We start from the raw sequence: 24,331 nt of genomic DNA on the forward strand, positions 1-24,331 counted from the left end.
GAAGCAGTATATGTACTCAGGAAATCCATCTCTAAAAAAACGAAGTTCCTTTCTTAAAATGCATAGCTGGGAGACCTAGGTTTTGTTGACTGAGTGCTTTCCTAGCAAATGGAGTATATTCCGGACTCCAGACCCGTCTTTGCGAATTTAAGGGCATCTCTTAAGCCCACATCTAGGGCTAGGAATGAGCATGAGGGGGACCGCAAAAGGAGAATCCAAGTTCGTAATACAAAAGCCTTTTTATGGGCTCTGTGTGCATGACTGCATGTTGTCTGAGCTGCGTGCTACGTAGCTGAATTGTCACGATTCAGATCAACGACAGTTTGAGTCCACCAGGATTTGAGTAGACAGAGCAGAGAACCTGATAGTGTCAAAGTCTGGGAAAATGAAGAAAAAGCAATCAGTCGGTGAATGGGGCTCGATTGTTTCCTGGGGTTGGGACTAGCAGAAAACAAGCAGGGCAGCAGCACCTGTGCAGTAGCTACTCTGACGTCATTCCTGCCTCGGGGCATCATGCCCAGCTCATCGTCACGTGCCTTCTAGGAGACTTGCTCACTGGCTGGAGTCTTCTTCCCAAGCCATCGGTTCTCATCTTGAATTTAGATTCCCTAACTGTGGATTGCAGTGAAGAAAAATCTCTGAAAACTTGAAAAGTCATGACCATTCCTGTTGTGTCTTGACATGCTAGAGGACCGTGCTTTAAAAGCTGGACTTGGTCTTCTGGAGACTAAGAAAACAGAGTCCTTGAAGTCAAGCCGACTCTGCTGTTAGCCTCCTAAAGGAAAAGGTAGATAGAACAGGTCTTGTTTGCAAAGTAAATTCAAGACCTACTTATCTACCAACAGCAACTACACACTTCGAGTCGTCGTACTGTAAAATAGGAACAGTAAATTATTAGATTAGAAAGGGTGGGAGAAGGTGGTGGATCCACAAAAACTCTTACAGTGCTAACTGATAGGAAGGAGGCTGGAAATTGGAGAAGTTGCTCAGGAAAGTGGAAGGAGGACCTCTCCCGTGGTGCAGCCTTCAGGGAGTCCAGCAAGTTTTGTGGGAGCTGAGCCTCCTTGTATGGAGACCGGCAGAGTCTGAGTTACGGAATGCTGTGTCAGAGTGACTCGCGCTGCGGGCAGCTGCCAGCGTGTGAGCCACGGGAACTTCTGCTTCTGACAAGTACTGGAGGGTGGGAAGTGATGCAGAAAAGGCCTCGATGTCCATGTAATCGCTCTGCTTGATACTGATCACCAAGCACGTGCTTCTGAAATATTTAATTGAATGTGTATAAGTGATTGCATATCATTGTCTGAACCAGCAGGAAGTCAGTTATACACGTTTCCAAATAAAAGGCAATTTAATTTTATCAGCAACCAGTGTCATTTGTCTCTCACCAACTTTCTAGTCCTATCTCAGGTGCCTTCAAATCAGACTATCCTGAATTACTAAACCCATGTTAGTGACACTAAGATTCTGTGGTTATTTTACATATTCTCACTCCCCTTTGTTGAGGGAAGCCAAAGCTTCTGTTAATAATTTGCTCAAGGGTTATACAGTGAGGCAGGTGAACCTAGGGAGAGAACAGACTGACATGTTTTAACTGCAGTCAGGGATCGTGGCCTCGACTGTCTGATGTTCTAAAAATCCTTTTTGTTTTGTTTTTTAACAGGTTTATCAGCAGGGTTGCAGGTGAACGTGGCCTTGAGGTAAATCCTGCCCCTTATTAAAATTTGGTTTTAGCAGATTATTTGTGATATTTTAGGAACTGGAATATTTTACAGAAAAAAAAAGTTTTGTTTGGTTCTTTTCTAGACTTATTTTTTCTTCTTGCAGAAGAAACATGTTTAAACCAAAGTTTTTTACGCTGAGCTAATTACGATGCTTTAAGTTGTTCATATGCCTTGTGTAAATTAGGTGAATTTTAAATGTCAATGCTCAGTGCCAATTTTAGGTTTTTTTTTTCTCTTGATCAAATAAAAATTTCACTCAGACCTTATATAGTTGTCGAGTTTTTATCATTTATACATGTCCGTATTACACGTGAAACATTCCATAAAGCCTGTTAGAATCCTGAGTTCAGACTTGCCTTATCTGTGATGTCCTACTTCCTACTGCAGTTTCTGTCTCTGGAGCTGAGAACAGGGTTGGATACACGCGTGTGTCTGTAACCTGAACCGTCTGTGCTTACACGGGCCGTACCTTCCTGATTTCAGGCCAGCGATGCAGCGTGGCAGGGCAGGTGTGTGTGCGTGTGTGTGCGTGTGAGACTAAGGAGCTGGGATATCGTCAGGGTGGGTTGTGAAGTCAGGAATCTGAGCTGCTGCTCACATCACAGGCCGAGTTGGAGACAGGAGCGGTGTTCACTGTCGGACTTCGAGTGCGCTAGAAAACAGAAGATTCTAGAGCCATGGCATTTCCAGTTCACAGAAAACCCAAAGTGATGAGGTGATGTCTGCTTCGAGAGGCCTCCACAGGGCAGGACACAGAACGGTCTCTGCGAATTGCCTCACAGACGGAGTCATTTGCTCTGCGAGCTGGGAGGTGCTGTGGGCAGAGCTCTGAGAGACAGCCAGACTCCTGGGCTGGAGAACCGGGCATGCAGCCAGCGGGACCGAGTCCCGTGGTGGCAGGATGGCACGAGAGCAGCCGGGCCGGAAGTCCCAGAGCTGCCGGCGGGGAGACCACCCACTCATCTTGGGTCTCGGTGGGCTGGTGTCTTCAGGAGCTGCCGTGCATTTGCTGTGCACCCTATACTGTCGTCCCTCTCACGGTCGCTGGGAAATCTTCCTGTCCTATGAAACAAGTACTATTTTTTCTCTGTTTAAAGGGAAACAGGAGCGCTTGAAGATAGTGGGACTTTCCTAGGGTTGAAGGCAAAGCAGCTACAGACTAGCGATCCAGTGTAGGTCTTCTGATTTCAAACCTGGTTCTCTTTATGGGACGTTCCTAGGATCAGCTGCCACTCATGTCTGTGTGCTCCTCGTTCGTTCCCCGGCCCGTCGTCGATGCAGTGAAAGTGCATCTATGCGGTAGTACGGAGTGGTCCGTGCCCCCGTCTTGCCATCAAGCTGCAGGGGCCCTTCTGTGCCTTCCTACCGCCTCCCCTCCATGGTGTCTCCCGGCCGCGTGTCCTGTGCTGGTTTTGAGGGGGCCCCACCGTCCCTCAGCCGAAGAGCAGGGACAGCGCGCCCACGGGCAGTGGCTGGAGGGAGAGGACACGGATTCATCCCATAGGCAGTGGGTACCTGTTCATTACGGGGTAGCCCTCAGGGACTGGACGATGAACAAGACAGACCCCAACCCGCCTTCACGGAATCGGGCGTGGCAGAGGGCACTGCAAAGCCTGAGCGCGTGGGTTCAGTGAAGGACAGGAACGGCGTCACACAGTGCGCAGCGGGAGACCCTCATCACAACGCCGACAGTGCTGGGAAAACAGGAGAGGGGAAGGCGCGTGGCTTCCCTGCTTTTCTTTGTGGACGGCCCCTCGTCTTTGCAGGTCTGTTCCAGCCACTGGCGACACGGCACGGGTGTCGTATCCCTCCCTCCCCTTCCCTCGCCCCTCAGCCCGAGCTCTGTAGGCCTTGGAGATTCAGATTCACGCTGGCAGAGCGCTCACGTGACAGCCGGGCCTGGTGGGGACGCACCGAACAACACACGGGCGGGCGGTAGCACGGGCCTAGAACCCAGGTCCGCCGAGACGAGCGTCAGCACACCCGTCTGCTAGAGGAGAGCGGGAGCCGGACTGGGGCCGGGTGCGTGGTACTTCAGTGCCCAGGCCCACGGGCTGAGGGCTGAGCGGCTGGGAGGGGAGGGACCACAAGAGCGACAGGAAGCCGGGCATCAGAACGGTCTAATAGAAAGTGACGTGCGTGGGCATTACGATGCCATTACGTATCCTCAGACGGCCAGGCTTTTCCAGAGAAAAACAGGGATGCACGAATCCGTGGAGCTGACAGCTGAACGTGTAAAGGTGCTGAGAAATGTCCACATTGAAAAAGGACAATTTTGAGTTTTCATAGTCTAACAGAATGCCGATCTTCCTTGGGGACACTGTTATTCTTATATCTGGAGTCGTCTTGTTGTGCAGGAACTCATACTCATGCCTGAAAATTTAAGTGTTGATATAACAAAGCTTCAGAAATTCTGTAGAGGGCTTATTTACACAGCATTTCATATTAATTTTATTCACATACTCCTGTGATTGTTTTATTTTTTATTAACTGACTACCCAAACGGGCCATTTCCAAAATTATATATCTCTTTTCTAAAATTTGCCCTGAGACATATTTTTAAACTCCATTTGTTTTTGAACAATCTCTTAACCTAAAAACCTTGCATATCGTAGCATACACTCCAATTGCATCAAAATTTGTGTAGAAATAGATATTTTAAAAATTTGTGGATTTTAAGGATCGGATGTATAAAGCCTTCATAATGAAGACATTTGAAACAGGCAACCTCTTGATGTTTCATGTAATAAAATGGGCCTTTTGGGAGAGTGTGCACAAGTACTCACGCACAGTTCTCAAACCTTCAGCCTTAGCACGGCTGCCCGGGGGCCTGTCACCGTTAGCTGCGACAGCAGCCATGCTCTGTGGCCCGTGTGCTTTGAAAATGGCTGGCACCGAGACCAGACGCGCGGACTTCATCCCCCTGCTACCCACAGACGCCTGCAGAGCTCAGGGCCAGGTCCACAGCCCCGGGGGGACAGTTAGAATAGTCTCCGAGCATGAGAGCAAGCCAGGCCGTCTCGCCTCATCTTCCCCTCGACTCCTTTTCTTAGCTAAGCAGCCACCAGAAGCTTTCCCTCCCTCTAGCTTCCTTCCAGCACAGCAAAGGCAAGACTAAAGGAAGAAATACGAGTCAGCTAGGACACCCAACCCTCATCCTCCACTTGTAACTCCGTCTCTCACTCACACGTCCTTCCGAGGTGACCGCGTGCGACTGCTCTAGCTTGGGGGGTTGGCTTCTGGCCTGCCTTTCCATGCTGTCTCATGTTCCATCCTCTTCTGTGTTCTGTCCTGCCACCCCCCCGCCCATTATGCACAGACCCCTACACTTTCTTTATCCTCCCAGTGTCTTTCTCTGCCCTTCGTTCTTACCTTTCCAGGAGAGGACACTTTGATTTTTAGTCTTACTTGAGGCAGAATCCAAAGAAACCCTGTGGCTTGGTGCCTCATACGTCTCGTATTCCTCGAACTCGGCCTGAGGTTTAGTGGGGTCAGTTCTAGTCCAGCCATCTTACAGGGGGAAGCTGGTCTTCCCACAAATGCGTGGGCATGACAGAGTGTTTGACAGTGATGGAGGCTCACAGGCAGAGAACACCAGATCAGATGTTAATAGGATTCAGCAAGCCAGTGAGGGTCAGAGGCCCCACAAAGAGGTGCTGGGAAAATGGTGGGAAGTTTTACAGTTTTTGAGGCGAAGGGAGGTTGCCACAGTGGCTTTCTAAGTCTGACAATGTCCACTGGCCGGGGGGCCTCCTGGATTTCCCCAGCTTTCTAGAACTAGTCCATGCCTACAGGATAGAGTGCTTTACAGGAGAAGCAAACCAGAATGAGCCGTAACTATTAAGCGTCTGCCCACTCAAAGACAGAATTGAGGCTTCAAATCAAACATGTATGCATTTAATAACATGAGTTGAACAGGGAAAACCAGTCGCTTAGTGGTGAAGAATACTGTCTTTGGAGCCAGATTGCTGGGATTTGATTCCAAGCTCTGAAAACCCACATTGGATGGACTATCGAACCGCTGGGAGGCCTAGCTTTCTTGTTTTTAAAATGGGATAACAGATTTGAGAAGGAAATAGGATAAAATATCTAAGAGTGTGGAACAGTGCTTGGCACAGAACAAGCTCTCCGCAAATTTTAGCTATTTTTATCTGAAAGAAAAGCACCCAAAGCTGCTCCTTCTCTTCTCATCTGGACTTTAGGGAAAAGGACTAGAAAAGACCCCTGAAATACCCTAAAACATCCTCTGAAACACACTGTAGGCCTTCATTATTACTACTAAGACCTCCGGATCTGTTCTTGCAAAGCGAATGTTAACCCTGGCTGTCCAGATGTTACTTTACCTCGATGATGCAAATCTGTGCCTCATGCACCAAGACAGGCGGTTTGCTCCCAGGTCCTCCTCTTTAGGAACATTGTCAAAGGCCACGCCCACCGTGTAGTCGGCCCGCTCGTCCACCTCCACCTCCCAGTAGTGGCGCCCTCGGACTGGAATTAGATTCCCCATGACGGCAACACACCTGGGTTTAGAAAGGAGCACATGTGATCTGGGGCGGCCCCGGCCTGGCCGTGCTGGGCAGTGACGCCAGCTGTTGGGGCCGGCCAGCAGGTGGTCTGCACATGTGGAGGGCGGTGTTCTGAACGCCTCCCGTGTGAAGCGACAGCCCACAGGCAGAAGACGGGGACTTGAGTCCCAAGAAGAGCGAAGAGCAGATTCCTCACAGATGATCAGAATCCACCTCCAAGATGCCCCCAGGAACAATTACACTTAAAAAGGTCAGAGTTACGTTTTGTTTTATAACAAGGCAGCATTCTCCAGAGAAAGGTTCTTGTTGGAGATCTGGCCACACGAGTATCTCCAAAACGAAACTCTAGGTGGCTCCCCAAATCCCTAGGCAGATTTGTTTAGCTGTCGTTAACGCATGATTTCTACTCTCAAACCAAGTTCTTAATTAATTAATTAATTAACCTATGAAAAGGCAGACGGCCACCTGCAGGGGCTCATTTGGCTGTGTCCGGAGTCATGGAAGCTTGACGGCCGTAAATTCTCCCGCAAACGGACCCTGAGAGCTTGTTCGGAGGTTCTGGCAGGGGAGCGCAGCTACTCCTATACCCTTGACCGAAGAACGGTCCTCCTCTACCCGGGAAGGTCGTCCTCTTGGACCCCGCATGCAGCTTTGGGAGGGAGACGCATGGAGCACCAAGGGTAGGAGGGGGTCCCCGACCAGCCAGCCAGATCAGCCGCATCAACCCTGGTGATCCACGGGTGACAGCTGTCACAGCCAGATCGCCCTCACATCCTCAAACCCCCAGTTCTGAAGGCCACTCGAAGCTCTGGGAAGGACACTGCACATGAACTCAATCCTTCTCTGTAAAATGAAGCCGTCTCTACTCCAAGCTCCAGACCCACACCTCCAGCCACCTGCGGTCTCATTCAGAACGTCCCCGACAGAACTCAGACCTTCCTACCCCTCCCGCTGGCCAGACTGTGGGTTTTGCTTGTGGTGGGGTGGGGTAGTTACCCCTCATGTCTTCTCCCTTCTGGGAAACAGACTCACCATCCACCTAGTAACCTAAGGCAGCAAACTAAGACAGAAAAATAATGCAGTGGTTACAAGCTCAGCTTCTAGTTGAACTCTGACACCAACCCTTCCTTACCAGCAGTGTGCATTGGGCAAATTCCCTTACTTCTCTGTGCCTCAATTTTCTCATCTATTGAACTGGACTGATAACGGTTTGGACCTCACAGGCTGTTGTGATGATTCAGAGAGACCATCCACGTAAGCACCTGGAACGTGTCCAGTACCTATCCACGCGCCATAGATTACGGCCCCTGACCCGTCCCTCCCCTGCCTGCCCCTAAGCCAGCTGGCCGCTCTCCTTGCCGGTGGCGTTACGGGCTAAGGATCTGCTGAGTCCGTCTCCTCTCCTCTCAGCCTCTCATCTCCTCTCGTTCGCCCTCCGACAGCCTCCTCTCTGTCCTCCCACCCCCAGGCCTCTCCCCCACTTCCCCAGCTCACACTGTGACCCTTTTGAAATACGAATCTGATCCTGCCCCTTCCCCTACTTTAATTCCGTGGCCAGCAGGGTACGGTCCAAACCTGTTTTGCGCTAGAACGCGTCCATCTTTCCCGCCTCATCTCATCCCCCCCTTATGGACTCTGCGCCCGTGACGTGCCCAACCGCCGTACTTCTCCGAACAAACGGCCTGGCCTCTCTGCTTCTGCTGCGTAAGGTTCTGAATCTCCCTCGTTGGCCTGCAGGACTCCCGTTCATCCTTCCAGCCCTTCCCCCTGCAGGAAGCTTTCCTCCTTGGGGCTCCCACAATGCCTTGCCCATACTCCCACCTTCTCTCTCACAGGTGTGCCCCTGACACCTGCGCCTCCCCACTTGCCTGTGTGAGTCAGGTGGGCAGGGACAGTACCTTCATCTCTACCCCAAGCGCCCAGCACGGTGTTAGAGGGCACCAGAAAGACTGGTAACAGGATACTGCGCTGGGACTAACTCAGCTTGGCGGAACCCCAAAAGGCCGCGAACAGAACCAGATGGGGAGCTCTCCCATATTTCCAGGGGAGGCGCTAGATCACCGGCGCAGGCCCCAGTGGCCAAAACCCGTTTTGGAGCTTTCAGTGGAACATCCAAGGGCTGGAGCAGGGGATGCTTGAGGCTCTGTCCGCCTGGGGAGCTTTCCTGGGGCTCACACGCCAGGGGAGGGAGCAGAGGCGTGGTCAGAGGCGGGTGTTTTCAGGGGACCGGGTGCGGATGGAACCTACTACAGGAAAGCTGTCCCCGTGGTGTTCTTGAGAGCGTCCTGTCCCAGAGAGGGGCCACCACGGGGTGGCCACCAGCCGGGACCTGTCCGACAGAGGCACACGCTTCACCCTGGTACCAGCCAGGTACCGAAAGGGTGGAAAACAGGACAATAGGCCCAAAATGGCTAAGCCCCCATCCTGCTGAGCCCCATGTCCCCAAACTGGGACAAGTCATCAGGTCAGTGCTCTCAGATCTGGAATCTTAGCCAGTCAACCAGTCATCGTCTGAGGAGCACGAGTGAGGTGACGTGCCTGAGAGGCCTTGCTGTCCCCCGAAAGAATTTAACCTGCCACAACCGCTGGCTGCTCTGCCCACTGTAATGTCCTTGCTCCTGCTCACTCGGCCCACGGAAGTCTTTCATCCTGCACAGCTCCTCGGTGCGCCTTTCTGCCCGCGGGACTGGACGCTGCCCAGTGCAGACAGCAGGGAGTGAAGCCAGTAAGATCTTCAAAATCTGCTTCGTTGAATTTTTTTTTAAAAAACACAGGTAAGACCTTTATCTCTTCCGAGCCTGCGTGCCACCTGGCCTTGGGCTGAATGGGCAGAGGCAGGTGGGTAAAGTCGCTTTCCACCGCACCTTGTGCACAGCAACACGCGCACACACACTAACGCACTAGCGCGCACAGCAGATAGGCCAGCAGGGAGCCGGCATCAGAGGAGGAGCCAGCCCCGGCAGAGTCGGGGCCCCGGGCACGGAGGCTGCATACCAGTGTGCGGCAGTGGCCCTTGGGGCCCCCGTAGGAGAGCCCCTTTTCCTTCTTGGAAGATCCTCCCGACTCTAAATCCAACCCACCATGACCTCGTCTCTTCCCATGGCCGGGAAGCTGACAGCCACGTTTCACGTGAACTCCTGGAAATGGAATTTGCTCTTGAACGTGACCTGTGTTCTTTCTCTCCCACTGCTTTGACTTTCCTGTTTCAGTAGTGTGTATTTGCCCTGAGTTCAAGTGTCCTCTAAGTATGTGGAAAGAAGTAAGGCATAAAGAAATGGTTGCAACAGGTCTGGAAACAGTTATAGAGCTAGAAAGATGGTGCCCGTCTTTGGGGGACCGGCCCCCGCTCCCAGGTCAGGCATTCGCGAAATCCCCGTCTTCCCCACCGACCCTGGTTCAGCCTCCATCGTGGGTTTCCATCAGGAGTTTTAAAACAATGTTTCATGATGTAGGAGAGGGACCTCGGGGCCCAGCCCTGGGACCTATGTCCTCGTTTCTGCTCTCCCGTCGTCTGCCAGTGTGACCCTTGGCTGGCTTCATGGTCGACTCCTCCCGCCCAGAACCCAACCTCTGTGGCCACGTGTGTCTTCCACCCACACCAGCTGGACCCTTTCCCTCCCCCTCCAGTCTCCCCTCCCCACCAGACCCCCCAGCCCTCATCCATCTCAGGGACTGCTTCCCCTCAAGACGGCACCTGTCATCACCCACTTGCACCTGAAAAATAGCAAGTATGAGGGAGGTTCACAGAACACTCCAGTGAGAGGCTGATGAGAAGTACCTGCTAAACTGGGTGTTGCCAGGCAGCGGCTCCTTCAGGGGGGTTTTCCTTTCGCTTCGCACGACCGTAAACCCGTCGTCAGCCACGGTCAGCCAGGGATGGCAGGTGTGCTGGTTCAGGGGAAAGCGGCTGCCTGCGAAGGTACCAGAGCCCGTCACTGCTGCCACCTCCTCTTGCAGCCCGAGCCTCGCGGGGTGCCTCCCTCCTGTTACCCCGCACCGGGCTCCCTGTGCCCAGTCCCCAGCAGTGGTTTGCAAGTCTTTGATGCTTCAGGCCTCACCAATCACCCTTAGAAACTGGTGCTGTGGGGCACCTGGGTGGCTTAGTGGGTTAAGCCTCTGCCTTCAGCTCAGGTCATGATCTCAGGGTCCTGGGATCGAGCCCGCATCAGGGGGTGGGGGTGGGGGTCTCTGCTCAGCGGGGAGCCTGCTTCCCCACCCCCGCCTGTCTCTCTGCCTACTTGTGATCTCTGCCTGTCAAATAAATAAATAAAATCTTAAAAAAAAAAGAGAAAGAAACTGGTGCTATTATTCTCCCTTGTAGAGGAGAATGCTGAGGCACGGGTGGTTAAAAAGATCAACTGGCAAATGACAGATCTCCAGTTCGAACCCCCAAGCCCCTCCGATTCCAGAGGCTTGGCTCTGAACCAGGAGGCCGCAAACACCGTGTGCAGGTGGGAACCTCTTCCCGCCGGCCGGGGAAACAGGAACTAGGGAGATTGTTACTGACGTGTCTGACACAGGGAAGTGAAATTCAACATTCCGGTTAGGGCTGTCAGGGAGAGGGAAGGAGATGACAGCCCTCCCCAAATCATGGTTAAAACAAAAATCTCATCACAGAGTGGTATGAATAGATTTAAGAACAAATTATTTAGTAAAAAAAATGCATCGTTTGAGAGCACTGTAACTCATTGTCCACTCCTGTGTCTTAGCCAAGTTCTGTTCTTCTCCCCGAGTTCCTGTCAAGTCACTTCTCTTCATCCCAAACCTGGGTTCAGGCATTACCATCTCAGCTCAGGACCTTGAGATCAAGATCTGAGCTGAGATCGAGAGTCGGAGCTTAACCGACTGAGCCGCCCAGAGGCCCCATTCATAAATACACTCGTAAAAACTGTACAAACTAATTCAGAGATGACTGAATAATCAGGGGCTCGCTGTCCCTTTTGCTCTGTTCCCTTTCATTGAAATAGCCAGACTTTGACATTTCAAAAACACTGGGTTGGCACAGCAAAGGAGGAGGACCAGCCAGGTTAAGGCAGGCCCATGGCCTACCGAAGAGAAAAACCTGAGTCCTAATCCCAGCATGAGCCTGCACCAGCTCTGGGGACTTCGGTGGCCCCTCGGCTGGTTTTTCTCCATCTGTGTGGAAGCAACACAGGGAATAATCACACAGCTCTCCTCCTGGCGCTGGAAAGGAGGACGGAATGACACAACGTCCCTCGGGGAACAGCCCCAGTCAGAGCCCGGGCTCGGGCGCCCTGCTTCTCCTGGGAAGGCAGAGTTAGGGAGGGCTGCGAGCGATGTCCCTGCTTGCTTGAGATCTGGCCTTGTAGGACAGGAGGGTGGCAAGCGCACAGGGCAGGGGGCTGGGCTTGGGGGCATGGCACCCCCTGCGGCCAGACAGGGCCTAGGGAGAGACTGAGCGGCCAGGGCCAAGCTGGGCCTGTGGGTGGCTGGGAGACTCTTGGGCAGACAGCAGAACAGGAGACCGGCCACGGCCTACAGCTCCTGCTGGGAATAATGATGCCCTTCCAAGGGTGGCGCGTGGCTTATGTGAGCAATGAGGTGTCTGGCCACCGCAGTCCAGGGCGACAAGCCTCTAGCCCACCTGAGGGTATGGAGAAAACGCCTGAGCCGTCCCGTTTGCTCTGCCACCAGACTGCTCTGTGACTCGGGCCTCCAGTCCCCTGTCTACAAAATGGGACCCCAGGGCCTTGATGTCTCCAGCCCCTTCCTGGCCTGGCCTGCCGTATTTTCCAGCGAAGTCACGCAGCTCTGCTCTGCCACAGGGTGGCTCCCTTAAGTCCCTGAGGGCATGTGGCCTGGGCGTGTACCTGTGGTGTGGACTGTCACGGGGTCACTCCTGGCACTGGGGCCCCCCACGTTGAGGGCTCGCACCGATATCGTGTAGCTCTGCCTGCGCTGCAGCTGCACCAGGGACTCGCAGGCTGGGATGCCCACCACCGACCTGGGCAGAGAGGCAGAGCCGCGGTTACCACGCGTTGGGGCCAGCCAGCCAGGTGCCAGCGCCAGACCTCCGCTTTGAAGCTGGGAATTTAAACCCAGCCTCGCAGCCCCATCCTCCGACCACCAGCAGCACAGCCAAGAGCGTGTCCTCCCCACAGTCCACTTTCCTCGCTCCCTTGTGACTCCCGGTGTGTGCGGCCCTCTTCCCTCCAGGTTCCCCACCGCGGGGGCCCGGGCACCTAGCCCCGCGCCTGGCATCTACTGTCAGTGGAGGCAGGCGTGAGGTGGGATGCCATGGGGCCCCCGCTGTCTGCCGGGGGCTGAGGACCACCGACCCGAGCCCAGCCCCAGGCCCCCAGAAGGCCTCCGTCTGTGCTGGTGACAAACAGAAGCCCCCAGCCAATTTATTAAATTCTACCAGACACGAATATGAGCCCATAGCAGCCGCTGTCTAGTGCTGTAACTGCTAACCCCGCTTCAGTCCAGGGGAAAAGGGAAACCTTCGGGGTGATGCCCATTTCCCAATACGACGCCCTCACCCAACCGGGCCTGGCTGTCCGGTCACGGAAGGCTGCGGCCGCCGGCCAGAGGGGCACCTTCCTACTTCGTTCAATAAACATGAACCAATTGGGGCGTCTGGGTGGCTCAGTGGGTTATGCCTCTGTCTTCGGCTCAGGTCAATGTCTCAGGGTCCTGGGATCAAGCCCCGCATCGGGGGGTGGGGGGGGGGGTCTCTGCTCAGCGGGGAGCCTGCTTCCCCTCTCTCTCTGCCTGCCTCTCTGCCTACTTGTGATCCTTCTCTCTGTCAAATAAATAAATAAAATCTTAAAAACCAAACAAAAAAACAAACAAAAAAACCTTAAACCAAGCACCTTAGCTTCCGGGTGCCGTAGACGGAGGCTCTGGGAAAAACTCACATATTCCCTGGCCTCACAGAGCTCACAGTCAGGCTGGGCAGAAGCACTTCTCAGGCCACCACGGGAGGCAATGGAAGGCGGTAACCATGACGTGGTGATGGCATATGACGGAGTGCCTGATGCCGCAGAGGGGACACCAGAGCTGAGCTCCGAAGAATGACTTGGAAGCCACTGGATGAAATGGGGACGGGAGTCTCCACAGAAGAGCCACGTGGCAGGACGGAGCCCAGAAGCAGGAGAGCTAGAATACGACCAGGGGGTTGGAGCCACACAGGGAAGAGAAGCTGGTGTGGGATGAGCTCACAAGAAAGGGCTCGTCTGTGAGGGAATGCTGTCTTTTCTTCCAGATCACTGGTCTGTACTGGGAGAGCAGGGACTACTCCACATCCCCCAGATCACCGACACCCCCTCGTCTGGGCTGGTGCAAGGTGCCAGGGGCTCCTAACATATCAGCACAAACTGCAAAGGAAATTGGGATCATTCTGGTGGCCAGAGCCACAGGCTGCGCACTCTTGGGATCTGCAGGCCTCTGGGGCAGCTGACCCCAGCCCTCGCCCACCTGTGAGCACCTTCAGCTCTGAGGACCTGGGGTGGACGTGAGCCTCCCACAGTTTCCCACGACAGGCACAGAGGTCTCTGTGCGAGCAACTCTAACCTCTATTGTTTTGGCTCAAGATGCCCTCCGGCCCCTTAAATTCCAGGTGGGGGTGGCTTTACGTTCCTCTAGCATCTCATGCATTTGTTAGTTTTCTTGTTTTCTATTTGCTCCCCCTGATGGTCAGCGCCGCAGGGCAGGGATTTGTCTGTCTAGTCTCCTAGAGCCCAGGCACCGGACCTGGCACCACCGAGGCCCACAGCGCATGCTGAGTGAATGAAAGGTAAAACGTCACTGGGCTGAGAAAGCCAACCCGAGGTTTAAAGCATTTATTCACGTGTCATGCACCTTCAATAGTACCATTCCAGCAACTTCTTTTTATTTTTGTTTTGTTTTTATGACTTTATTTATTTATTTGAGAGAGAAAGAGCATGAGCAGGGGTGGGAGGGGCAAGGCAGAAGCAGGCTCCCCGATGAAAATGGAGCCCTATGTGGGGCTTGATCCCAGGACCCTGAGATCATGAACTGAGCTGAAGGCAGACGCTTAACCGACTGAGCCACCCAGGCGCCCCTATGTTCCAGCAACTTCTCATGAAAACGAAGCAGCCCCAGATTAAGGTTCCCCTGTGTCCCAAACTGACCTTCCCTCCGACCCCATGCACTTCCTGGGCTGTGTCGCCGTGTCAGGCGTCAAGGCCTCTTGTGACCAGCAAAGGCCCCCCGGGACTCACTCGGTTACGCCCGAGGCTTCGGGTGTTTCCACCTGGGTCAGCTCCACCGTGTATGAGTCCACGGGATTCAGGTTTCCAGACTCCCAGCAGATGAGTGCGGCCTCTTCGCAGCTCTGTATCTCTTTGCTTTTTATGATGGGAGGGGAAGGCGCTGGGTGCAGGACAAAGGGAGAGAGGAACAGCCGTTCTGCTCACACGCAGCCAGTGGGCCCAGAGCCCGGCCAGACAGCATGAGCACGGTCCTGGCATAAAGAGATTTCCCCAGCCTCCCCGCCTCCCGAACCCCCCTACCTCCCTGATGCTTCACCTCCCCACTGAATTCATGTGTTGAAACCTATTCCCCAAAGTGATGGTCTGTGGGGTCCCTGGGAGATGAGGAGGAGGAGGACACCTCTTATAAAAGAGAACCCAAAGAGCTCCGTGGCCCCTTTCGGCTGTGTGAGGACACAGCCGGGACTGAGCCTACCGTCTGTGAACCAGGAAGGCTTCTCAGCAGACGCTGAATATACTGGCTCCGTGATCGCGGACCCTCCAGCCTCCACAGCCCTGAGCAGTAATGTCTGTCGTGTATGAGCCCCTTGGTCCATGCTGTTCTGTTGTGGCCACCCAGACGGACCCAGACGCGGGGCATCCCTTTCCCACATTCCAGGAGCAGAAGGAGATTGGAAGGTTCTATGCCACTGTGATTGCTTTTTGATATTTTGAGACCAACTCTGAGCAAATGTCCCTCCCACACTAGGAATACAGATTTCGTGTATTCAGTGAAAGAAAAACACACAGGTATTCCTGTCCCGCCAAACGAAGTTGAGGGTCCTGCCACAGCTAGAAAGCTGGGACTCCTGCGTCCCCTGGGGTCAAGGTCCTGCTCCAGGCACAAGTGGGCCCCGTTACCTGTCATGTACACTGCACGCTCACTGGTGGGGCTGGAGCCGGCCCTGTTCTGAGCTGTGACCCAAAATTCATACTGGGTGTTTGGCACAAGATTTGTCACTGAGCAGTACGTTTCCTTGACAGTCATTGTAGACACTGAAAAGAAAAGAAAAAAGCAAGAATTCAACTCTAAAATTGGCCAGGTCGCTCCAAGTTAGTTGCGCTGAATCTCCCTATAGTAGATTACAGAATTGGCTCCCAATTCCCCGCATCCCCGTATGTGCACTCTTCCGCCGTGTGGTTCGGTTTCCCCTGCCGGCTCTTGACAGGCTCAGCCACGGGACTTGCTGCGGCCAACGGGACAGCAGCCAGCAGGATGCTGGGAGAGGCTCCAGGAACGCCAGAGCACGGGGGCTTGTCTTCTTGCTGCTGGGGACACGTCCATTTCCACGCGAACAAGCCCGAGCCAGCCTCCTGCACGATGAGACCGGGTGCCATCCAAGTTACTCCATCCATCCCAGCTGCGTCCCCAGATCTGTAAGGGAGGCCATCCCAGACCATCTGGCCCTACCCAAGCTGGCCCAGACCAGAAGAATATCCAGCCAACTCACAGAATTACAAGAAATAATAAATGTTTGTCATTTTAAGCAACAGGTTGTATATATATGCATGGAGTAGGGTGGGATAGGGTATTGTTACACAGCGAAAGCTACCTGATACACCTCCAATCCTCCCCGGACTGGGAAGGCAGTGATAATGCATGACACCACCCGCTGATATCAGTTCATTACAAAGCAGTCTGTTTACAAGATCTTCAGAGATTGCCGGGAGCGGCCCCGCACACTGGCTTCCTCCGTGCATCTGCCGTGAGTACCATTACGGAGGATTCATGACAAGAGCTGGGCTTAAACCAGGTCTGGCTTCTTGGTCCCTGATCCCTCCTAAAGTCTTCCTCTTTCCCTGCTCGCCCTCTCTTTAGTCTTTACTCAGACCACCCTCAGCTCCCCTTAGCCTCACCTCCCTCAGCATCACTTAAACTCCCTTTTCTTAAGAATTCCCCTTCCTGGTATGATGCTAACTGAAGTCAGTCAGAGAAAGACAATTATCATATGATCTCACTCATACGCGGAATTTAAGAAACAGAGGATCATTGGGGAAGAGAGGGAAAAATTAAACAAGGTGAAATCAGAGAGGCAGACAGACCATAGGAGATTCTGAACTCTAGGAAACACACTGAGGGTTGCGGGAGGGGACGGGGGTGGGGGCATAGGGTAGCCGGGTGATGGGCATTGAGGGCACACATGATCAAACACTGAACTCTGCCTCTGGAACTAATACATTCTACATTAATTTATATTAACATATAATACATATAATACACTCTATGAGTTTAAATTAAAAAAAAAAATTCCCCTTCCTTCCTGGTCCCTGGGCAGAAAAACTGTCCTTGCTTTTGGCACCTAGAACCCTCCACCTGTCCGGCCGGTACAGAACTCTGTGTGGGGAGCCTGCACACTTGACTGTTATCCTCGTTCTGCGATCACCCAATGTGTCCCCACAGATAGCTCGTTTCTCCCGGGGTCTCGGTCTCCACATCCATAAACTGGAAATCCCCAAGGCCCTCTCCCCCAACCTCGCTCTGCCTCCATGCACACAGGATAGGCCCTGCCAGGCTAGCCGTGGTCCCCTGATTCCCCCAAGGGCTCAGCTGGGGCTCCTCTAATGTCTGACCCTCTCTTCTCAACAGGTAAATGGTTTATCTGTTACATGGGGCAGGGGGCGGCAGCTACCCCAGGCTTAGACCCACACCAGCCAGCTGCGTTTCCCTGGGAAGAGGGTGGGCTGCCCACAGCGGAGGCGAGGGTCTGTTCCCAGGAGCCTGCTCAGTCTGAGAACACAGGTCTGAGCACCAGTGGTCCCCCTCACCCCTCACAGAGGTCTGGGGGATACCCTTCTGGTCTCTACCAACACAGGGCTGCTCTGAGAAGAGCCAGCCTACCCTCCCCTCACATGCTCACATGGGGCCCATCAGAACCCCGACAGCCCAGCTGGGCCTCCTCCAGGGAGGGCGTTCCCACCTTCCTGCACACAGTGCAGCCCGGGGGTCAACCCCGGGGCAGCTCTGGCCCGACAGCTCTATCCACATTCCAGACGCCCTAGCCTGGCCTTGTGACTCGCCCCAGCCAACCTGCCTTTCTGGCCCTTTCTGCCATGCTCCCCACCTGCATCCCATTCTCTAGGTAGCCCCTAGATCACGACAGCCCCCATCAGCTGGATGTATAGACCGCTCCCACCTCCACCCTCGGACTGTTCGTAAGGCAGGGCCTGGCCTCTGAGCACCCTCGGCCGTTGCAGAGCACGGGCCTCACCTGCTTGGTCCTTCCCGGGCGCGCTGTCCCGCACTGGCCGGTAGGAAAGCTGATAGCTCTCCACGGTGTCGTCCGAGTATAAGCTCCAGCACACTCGGACAGAGGACCCCGTGGCAGAGTTGGGGGCCTGTGAGTTTATCACTGGAGCAGAAGGAGCTAGACAAGGACAAGGGAGAGAAACACACAAGTGAGGAGCCTTACGCAGAGGTGGGAGGGGACGGCCCCCGCCAAGGGACTACTGGTCCCCGGACTGATCTTCAGGCTTTGGAAGCGGATGCAGCAGCCCAGACTGGACGCGGTCGGGAAGCCTGAACGTCCCAACCTTGAACTTGCGAGCAACAACCAGCACGTCCATTCCTGCTCTGACAGAGCCACACAAGCGTGGGGCGGAGGGGCCTGTGACAGGGACTCGGGCTGGGTGCGGTTTGCCAGACCTGCCCTAGGCATGGGTCCTTGACCCCCTCCACGCCATCCAAAGAAGCAAGACAGCCAGGACCACAGGGGTGTGGCCGCAGCCCAAAGTGAGCCACGGAGAGAGAGAATCCCTTCAACAGGGAAGCTCTGCTTTCTCTGGGGACGGGTCCAGCGGCCACATATTTGCTAGAGCGAGAGAAGACTGGGCTGGGTGCCGCTGTGCTTTGGAAAACCATCGTCTTTAGTCTACTGAGTCAATTTGTTCATTTTCTGCAGGTTAGTACTTGAGCCTCCCTACTCCCCAGACTCACACGCCACTAGGAAACACTCCTGGTTTTTCCTCCATCATTCTTCTCCCACGGCAGCACCTCCCTCCAACCCAGGCTTGGTACAACAACATTCGCTTCCGATGGTGACATTGCTCTGTCCAGGTAAGAGCACAACCAAACACCAAGGAATTTACCCAGCCACAGCTCAGCCTTTCCTCTCTGGTCAGGGCCTGGAAGGTCCTAACATGACAAAGGAGGGAGGAAGAGAAAGAACCCGTATCCCCAACTGACAAAGTCCAGGATGGACAGCAGGGTCCTTCTACATCCTGCCAGGGACAGCCCCAGAGCAAGTAGAGCAGGACCTGCAGTGAGAAGAGAGATGGCCCGGGGGTTGGAAACCCGCTCAGGAGACTGCAGATGTGGGCAGGAGGGGGACGGTCTGCACGGGACCCAGACTTAGGGGGGTGAGGTGTCCATGTGTCTCAAGCACTGACTGGGGTGATTGTGCCTTTCCTTCCAAACGCTGGGGCCTGATGATTTGGGCAGCACCATCCCTAGAAGAGATCATCCAATGGACATCACAGCTTGGTGAAATCACCCCTTGAGCCATGAGTCTAAGGAGGGCCTCCAAGATTTATAATTAAGGATGTCCATTACAGTGTGGTTTCTAATGGGGAAAAACCTAGAAACATCCCAGCATCCAATCTAGTTGAGGACTCAGTAAACAAATGAAGGTATATACCCATTAAAACGATATTATAGGGGAACTTATCAGTACAAGAAAATGTCAGTCATAATTGTTTTGCTTTAAAAAAGCAGGTTACAAAAGAGAATAATTAACTTCTTATTTCAAAAAAATCTATGTAAAGGAAAAACCCAAAATGATACATACAACATTTTTATAGCATAGTTGAGTGTTGGGGAGAAAGAGAAGGCAAGCAGTCAAAACAAAAAAGCTAAATTACAATATTATTCTTAGAAATAAGTAATTACAACAATATTCTTAAGAGCTATCTGGTACCATGTGACGTGCCCTACACATATTACCTCATGCAACCGTCACCAAAGCCCCAGGAGGCATTATGACGTCCATTTCCCAGACAAGGAAACCAAGACTCAGAGAAGGTAGGTAAGTTGCCCAGAGACACACAGCTAGGAAGTGGCAGGCCTGGGATTCTCACCCGCTCCATGGGATCCTAAAACTCATCTCCCAGCTACTGTGCTAGTTAAGTAAATAAAATCTGGGCTACTTACTTGGACTGACTCAGGCAGGCAGAGTCTGGGCAGACTACAGAGTAAAAGCATCCCAACGCTGCCTGGGGCCTATGTTAGCTCCCTGGAAAGTGAGGCAGGCGCTTACCCTAGGGGAGGTCAGCCTCTGCTCTCCCCCTTACACGTCATGAAGACGTGAAATGAGAATGGAAGAATACTTGTTTCTAAATCTTGATTGTTTTTAGCCGTCAAAGGTCTAACTCAAAGCTCAGGGAGCGGAGCCCGCGGGAAGCACGCACAGGGAAGCACGCACCCGGAAGGGCGTGAAGGGAGCACATGAGCTGCTCCACGTCGGAGAAGTCCAGAGTCTGGTCTTCAAAGTCGGGCTGTGTAGCGATCTCCACGTCTGTGTCTGTATTCAGGAATTTCCCAAGTCTGTTGGAAGGAATGAGAACGAAGGGGCACACCCCTTAGGGAGTGTCCACTGCGCTGGGTCACCAGTGACACACGAGAAGGGCCTCTTTGCTGAATTCTTACATTTTTTTTTAATATATCATTTATTTATTTGACAGACAGAGATCACAAGTAGGCAGAGAGGCAGGCAGAGAGAGAGAGGGGGAAGCAGGCTCCCTGCTGAGCAGAGAGCCCGATGTGGGGCTCGATCCCAGGACCCTGAGATCATGACCTGAGCTGAAAGCAGAGGCTTTAACCCACTGAGCCCCCCAGGCGCCCCACATCTTTGTTTTAACATGCAGCCGGCTGCCTTCTGCCATCTGCTTTGGCGACTGACCCGGGGGTCTCCAATGGGGCCTCCAGGGACTGATGTGTGCATCTGAGGGGAGGCGGAGGTGCTCAGCTGCGGGGCACGTGCAGATGCTGACCTGGAAGCTTCCAGCCCCACATGCCACCCCAGGGCCCAAGGTGTGCAGACTCTGGACTTTCTTCTCCATGGGGCCAAGCCTACTCAACCTGCTGTCCGCGGACGGGGCCCCGAGCGTTCCTGCCTCCTGGAGATCATGGGGTTTGTGAGGGGCAAGGGCAGAATCTGAAACCAGGTCTGACCTTTGCCAGAACCTCTTCTCTTAACCCTTACGTTATCAAGCTTCACCGTCTATGTTGCTTTACAGACGGTGTCTCCTTTAATTCCCATAAAACTCTTCCTGCCTGCAGATAAGGAGGTGGGTCCTAGGCTGGCTGGACTCGCCCAGGGCCCTGGGGGGAGCAAGACGGGAACGCCTGTCTGACTCCACGATGTCACACTTCCTGCGGAGCGCAGTGTGGGCGCTGGCACAGCTGGGGGTGCTGGGGACACTGGTCCCTGCTTCCTCCTGGTGAAAGGAGGGGCTCAGGGAGGAGACCCGACCACGGGCTTGCTGGCCGGGCCTGGGCATCCCACTCCCTTCCAGCCCTGGGGTCCTGAGATTCACAGCTAGTGAATCTCCAAAGTCACTGCTATTTGACCTTGGGGCAGAAACTGGGACCATACGCCCAAGGGGAACTGAGTCTATCTGGATAAATAGAGGAGACAGGAACAGAACAAGAAAATACATTTCAGAACAAAAGTATTACCTGTCAGCCATGGCCACAGCGTCCTAAAAGGGAGGAGGAAAAGGAGAAATTATCCAACTGATTCTGAAAAGAAATTTCTTTTTTGAACTATATAATGATATAAACATTTTAAAACTCGGAAATGAGGAAAAAGAAAAGCAGCAGTCGTACCCCCCACTCCAAAGAGGCCACCCCGCCGAGGCCGTGCTCTGGCTCCGATGACCGGTGCTCCTGGGGAGGCTGTGTGAGCGCGGCACCCCCGCCCCGGCCCCCCAGCCCCCCTTACAGATGCTCCCTTCTGCTCCGCCAGTTTCAGACGGACCAACAGTTCCCCGGGGGGATCTCCATTGCTAACGCAGCAGGCCTCTGCTAATGGACGGCTCGGCTGCTTCTGCGGTTTCAGCGTCACAGAGAGCAGTGAGAACGCTGTCGCACGTGCCACGTCCTGCACGTTCGGGATTGTGTCTCTGAGACGCAGCGACATTGTGGGACCAGTGGATACCAGAGGTCTGCGTATCGGGGGCTCTCACGGAGCCTGCCAACTTGCTTTCCAGCTTCTGTCGCAGGTCCCTTGCCCCGAACAGGAGCACGAGGGCCAGCCCCAGCAGGAAGGAAGTGCTGCTGGGCTTGGAGGGACCCCCACGGGGTCAGTGTGGAGGCGCATTTGGCATTTGGGAAGCTCCGGCGGCTGAAGGCCCCCCTTCCCCGCCCCTCATCCCAGACACCACAACTGCCCCAGATTCCCGTGGGGTCATGTGAAGAAAGGGGACCCCACCTCTGACTGACATTAAAATTTCCACAGCCCAAGGGCATGGGGCCTTGAGATCAGATTTAACTGGTTTCAAGGAAATAGAAAAGTTGATGTGTGTGTGTGTTTGTGTTTATAAAGATTTAAAATTGGTGCCCTTTTAACTGGAGAGCTGGAAGTGCCTTTTTAGCCTGGACAACCTCCTCCCCGGGGCTCCAACACCTGAGCTGACGAGAAAAACTCTTAGAGGCTGACGTTGCCCAGCTCCCCGGCGAGGGGACGGGTCTTCAGGAGAGAGGAACTGAGGCTGGTGGAGGCCATAGCCACTGTGGAGGGAAGGGCTCAGCCATGTTCGAGTCTGCTCAGCCTCTCACGGCAAAGCTGTGCAGGAACGTGGGTGACCGTCCCGCCATCATGAACATCCGGGAACCAAACGGAGGCTGGCCATGGTGGTCAACATCAACGCCTCCAGGCAGAGAGGGGACACTCTAACCCGCCCCAGCCATGCTGTCCCTTGGGTTTGTGACCTCATGTCACCTCACGACTGACCTTGATGAAGTCAACCTTCTCCTCATGGCACATCTCCTCAATGGTTTCCATGAGCTCCTTACAGGTGTCGAGGTTTTCCCCACAGCTGACCAGCTGTCCATACAAGGCTTCCAACTTGGCTTTCTTTTTCTCCCCCAGAGCTTGTATTTTTTCTTCATATTTTTGAGCGAGTGTTTCCAAGATCTCATTGTAATGTGACTCAAAGTTTTGTTCTTGTCTCCCGAAGTTCTCCTGCAAGACGGGTGGACGTCAGCCATCATCTCAGTGGACGTGCCGCGTCCGCTACAGAGCCACCGGGGCATGGAAACGTACCCACCCGGAGCTGCCGCAGTCACCTCCCCCCGTCTGGTCATCTCTGGCCGGGGTGCTGGGCAGGGGGCGTCGCGGGAGCTAGGACCAGGAGTCGGCGGCTAGAGCCCCGGGGATAATCTTGGTGAGGAGCGCGGTGTTCTCTCCTAGAAGCATCTCGCACCCCTCCCGCTGCGCCCTCACCCCAAGCCGCCTCCCTCCACTGTGGCCACTGCAACCTCGGAAGGTGGTCAGTGAGGTGTCAGCCTGCCGCTGCATCCTTGGACCTTAACATGGAGATGTTCGCCCTGGGATATGCCCACCTAGCTTTCCCTCCTGAGCCCCCAACGTCTCATGACAGTCACCTCCTTTCCCTGACGCTCGCATCGCACAAATGCCAGGATCACACGGACCCTCACATCACCTCAGAGACTGCTGACGGGGAAGGGGAGGAAGGGCTGCGGCGGGACGGTGCTGTCCGGTAGGCGGGGGAGTACAGGAGGGCGGTACTGAGTCTGGGGGCACAGCAGAGTCACGTTCACACACGCCTGTCAACCACCGGCCGTCCCGCTCGGGCTGGAAGGCCAAGAGAGCTGTGGCTTCTGACGGACGCCAGCCTCACCAGACAACAGAGACGTTTCCCAAGAAGAGGCTCTCAGGACTGGCTCGGGGAGCACTTGCCGAGCGTCTTCCAGGAGCACAGCACTTGCTCGCGATGGCCCCAGTGCTGTTGTGAGAAACTGGGTAAAAGAGCCCTCGCTGGGGGGGACCAGCTTTGGTCTGAGGGCGAGCTGCCCATGCAAGTGTAAGGAGTCCGTCTAGGGTGTCGCACACGTCTCCCTCCCACCTCGACCTTACGCTCGAGCCTTGCCTGTGCCCTGCGTGGGGGAGGAGTGCAATAGTCCTCTTCCCGCTCAGGAGCGGGGGGGAAGACGTTCCAGCTTCATGGGAGAGGGGCCTGGGGCTTGGCTAATCCACCCGAAGCGCTCTGTGGCTACCGCCCGAGGCTGTGTTGTGAACAGTAGCAGAGCAGCGTAGGAAGAGAGGGGGGTGGAGAGCCTCCTCCTGGTCGTGGCACACCTTCCCTGGCTGGGGAGGCTGGGTGCTGGCATCCCTGTGGTGTGGTAGATACCTAATGGGCTCACGCAGGGGACTGTGACATGTTTGGTGGCAGGCACGGATGTGTAGTCATCTTACGAGACACAGATAAGAATTGGGGGCACGAACCAGGGGGGATGGGTGTCTTGCAACGCCTGCTCAAGGCTGGGCCATGGAAGAGCCCAACCTCCTAGCACAGCAGAGGCCAGACAGACAGAGGAGAGCTTGAGGTTTGGGAGGGAAGGCGGACAGGTAAGGGGCTCCATGAGGTACATCCCCAACGTGCCCTGGGAGGACAGGGCGGGAAGTCGGCGCAGATTCCGGGACTGGCAGGGGTCACAGCCGCTGACCCAGCCACCTGTGGCACATGTGTACTGGAGACCGCTTCCCCACACCTGCTCTTACCTCCACTGTGATGAAAACCTCCTCCAAATGATTTGCAAAATTCTCCATCTCAAGAATCTGCTTTTCCAGTTTGAACATGTTTTTGTGAATTTCATCCTGGCAAACAG

The 24,331-nt window shown here is 54.3% G+C and overlaps 1 protein-coding gene across 1 annotated transcript in view; it reads right to left on the reverse strand.

Moving 5' to 3' along the window:
* Nucleotides 1–2,044: 2,044 nt before the first annotated feature.
* LOC111152572 (fibronectin type III and SPRY domain containing 2) overlaps nucleotides 2,045–24,331 on the reverse strand; it is a 44,622-nt gene continuing 22,335 nt past the window's right edge. Inside the window, exons 4-14 of the mRNA XM_022511058.1 lie at nucleotides 24,225–24,320; nucleotides 22,434–22,664; nucleotides 21,158–21,180; nucleotides 19,902–20,023; nucleotides 17,694–17,849; nucleotides 15,346–15,480; nucleotides 14,455–14,605; nucleotides 12,079–12,212; nucleotides 10,026–10,158; nucleotides 6,065–6,241; nucleotides 2,045–4,094 (exon numbers count right to left, since the gene is read on the reverse strand). Coding sequence (XP_022366766.1) covers nucleotides 3,842–4,094; nucleotides 6,065–6,241; nucleotides 10,026–10,158; nucleotides 12,079–12,212; nucleotides 14,455–14,605; nucleotides 15,346–15,480; nucleotides 17,694–17,849; nucleotides 19,902–20,023; nucleotides 21,158–21,180; nucleotides 22,434–22,664; nucleotides 24,225–24,320 — 1,611 coding nt within the window. The 3' untranslated portion in view covers nucleotides 2,045–3,841. The remainder of the gene's footprint in view (nucleotides 4,095–6,064; nucleotides 6,242–10,025; nucleotides 10,159–12,078; nucleotides 12,213–14,454; nucleotides 14,606–15,345; nucleotides 15,481–17,693; nucleotides 17,850–19,901; nucleotides 20,024–21,157; nucleotides 21,181–22,433; nucleotides 22,665–24,224; nucleotides 24,321–24,331) is intronic.

Source organism: Enhydra lutris, unplaced genomic scaffold (assembly GCF_002288905.1).
Source record: "Enhydra lutris kenyoni isolate GAN:26980312 unplaced genomic scaffold, ASM228890v2 scaffoldscaffold29, whole genome shotgun sequence".
Lineage (NCBI taxonomy): Eukaryota > Metazoa > Chordata > Mammalia > Carnivora > Mustelidae > Enhydra > Enhydra lutris.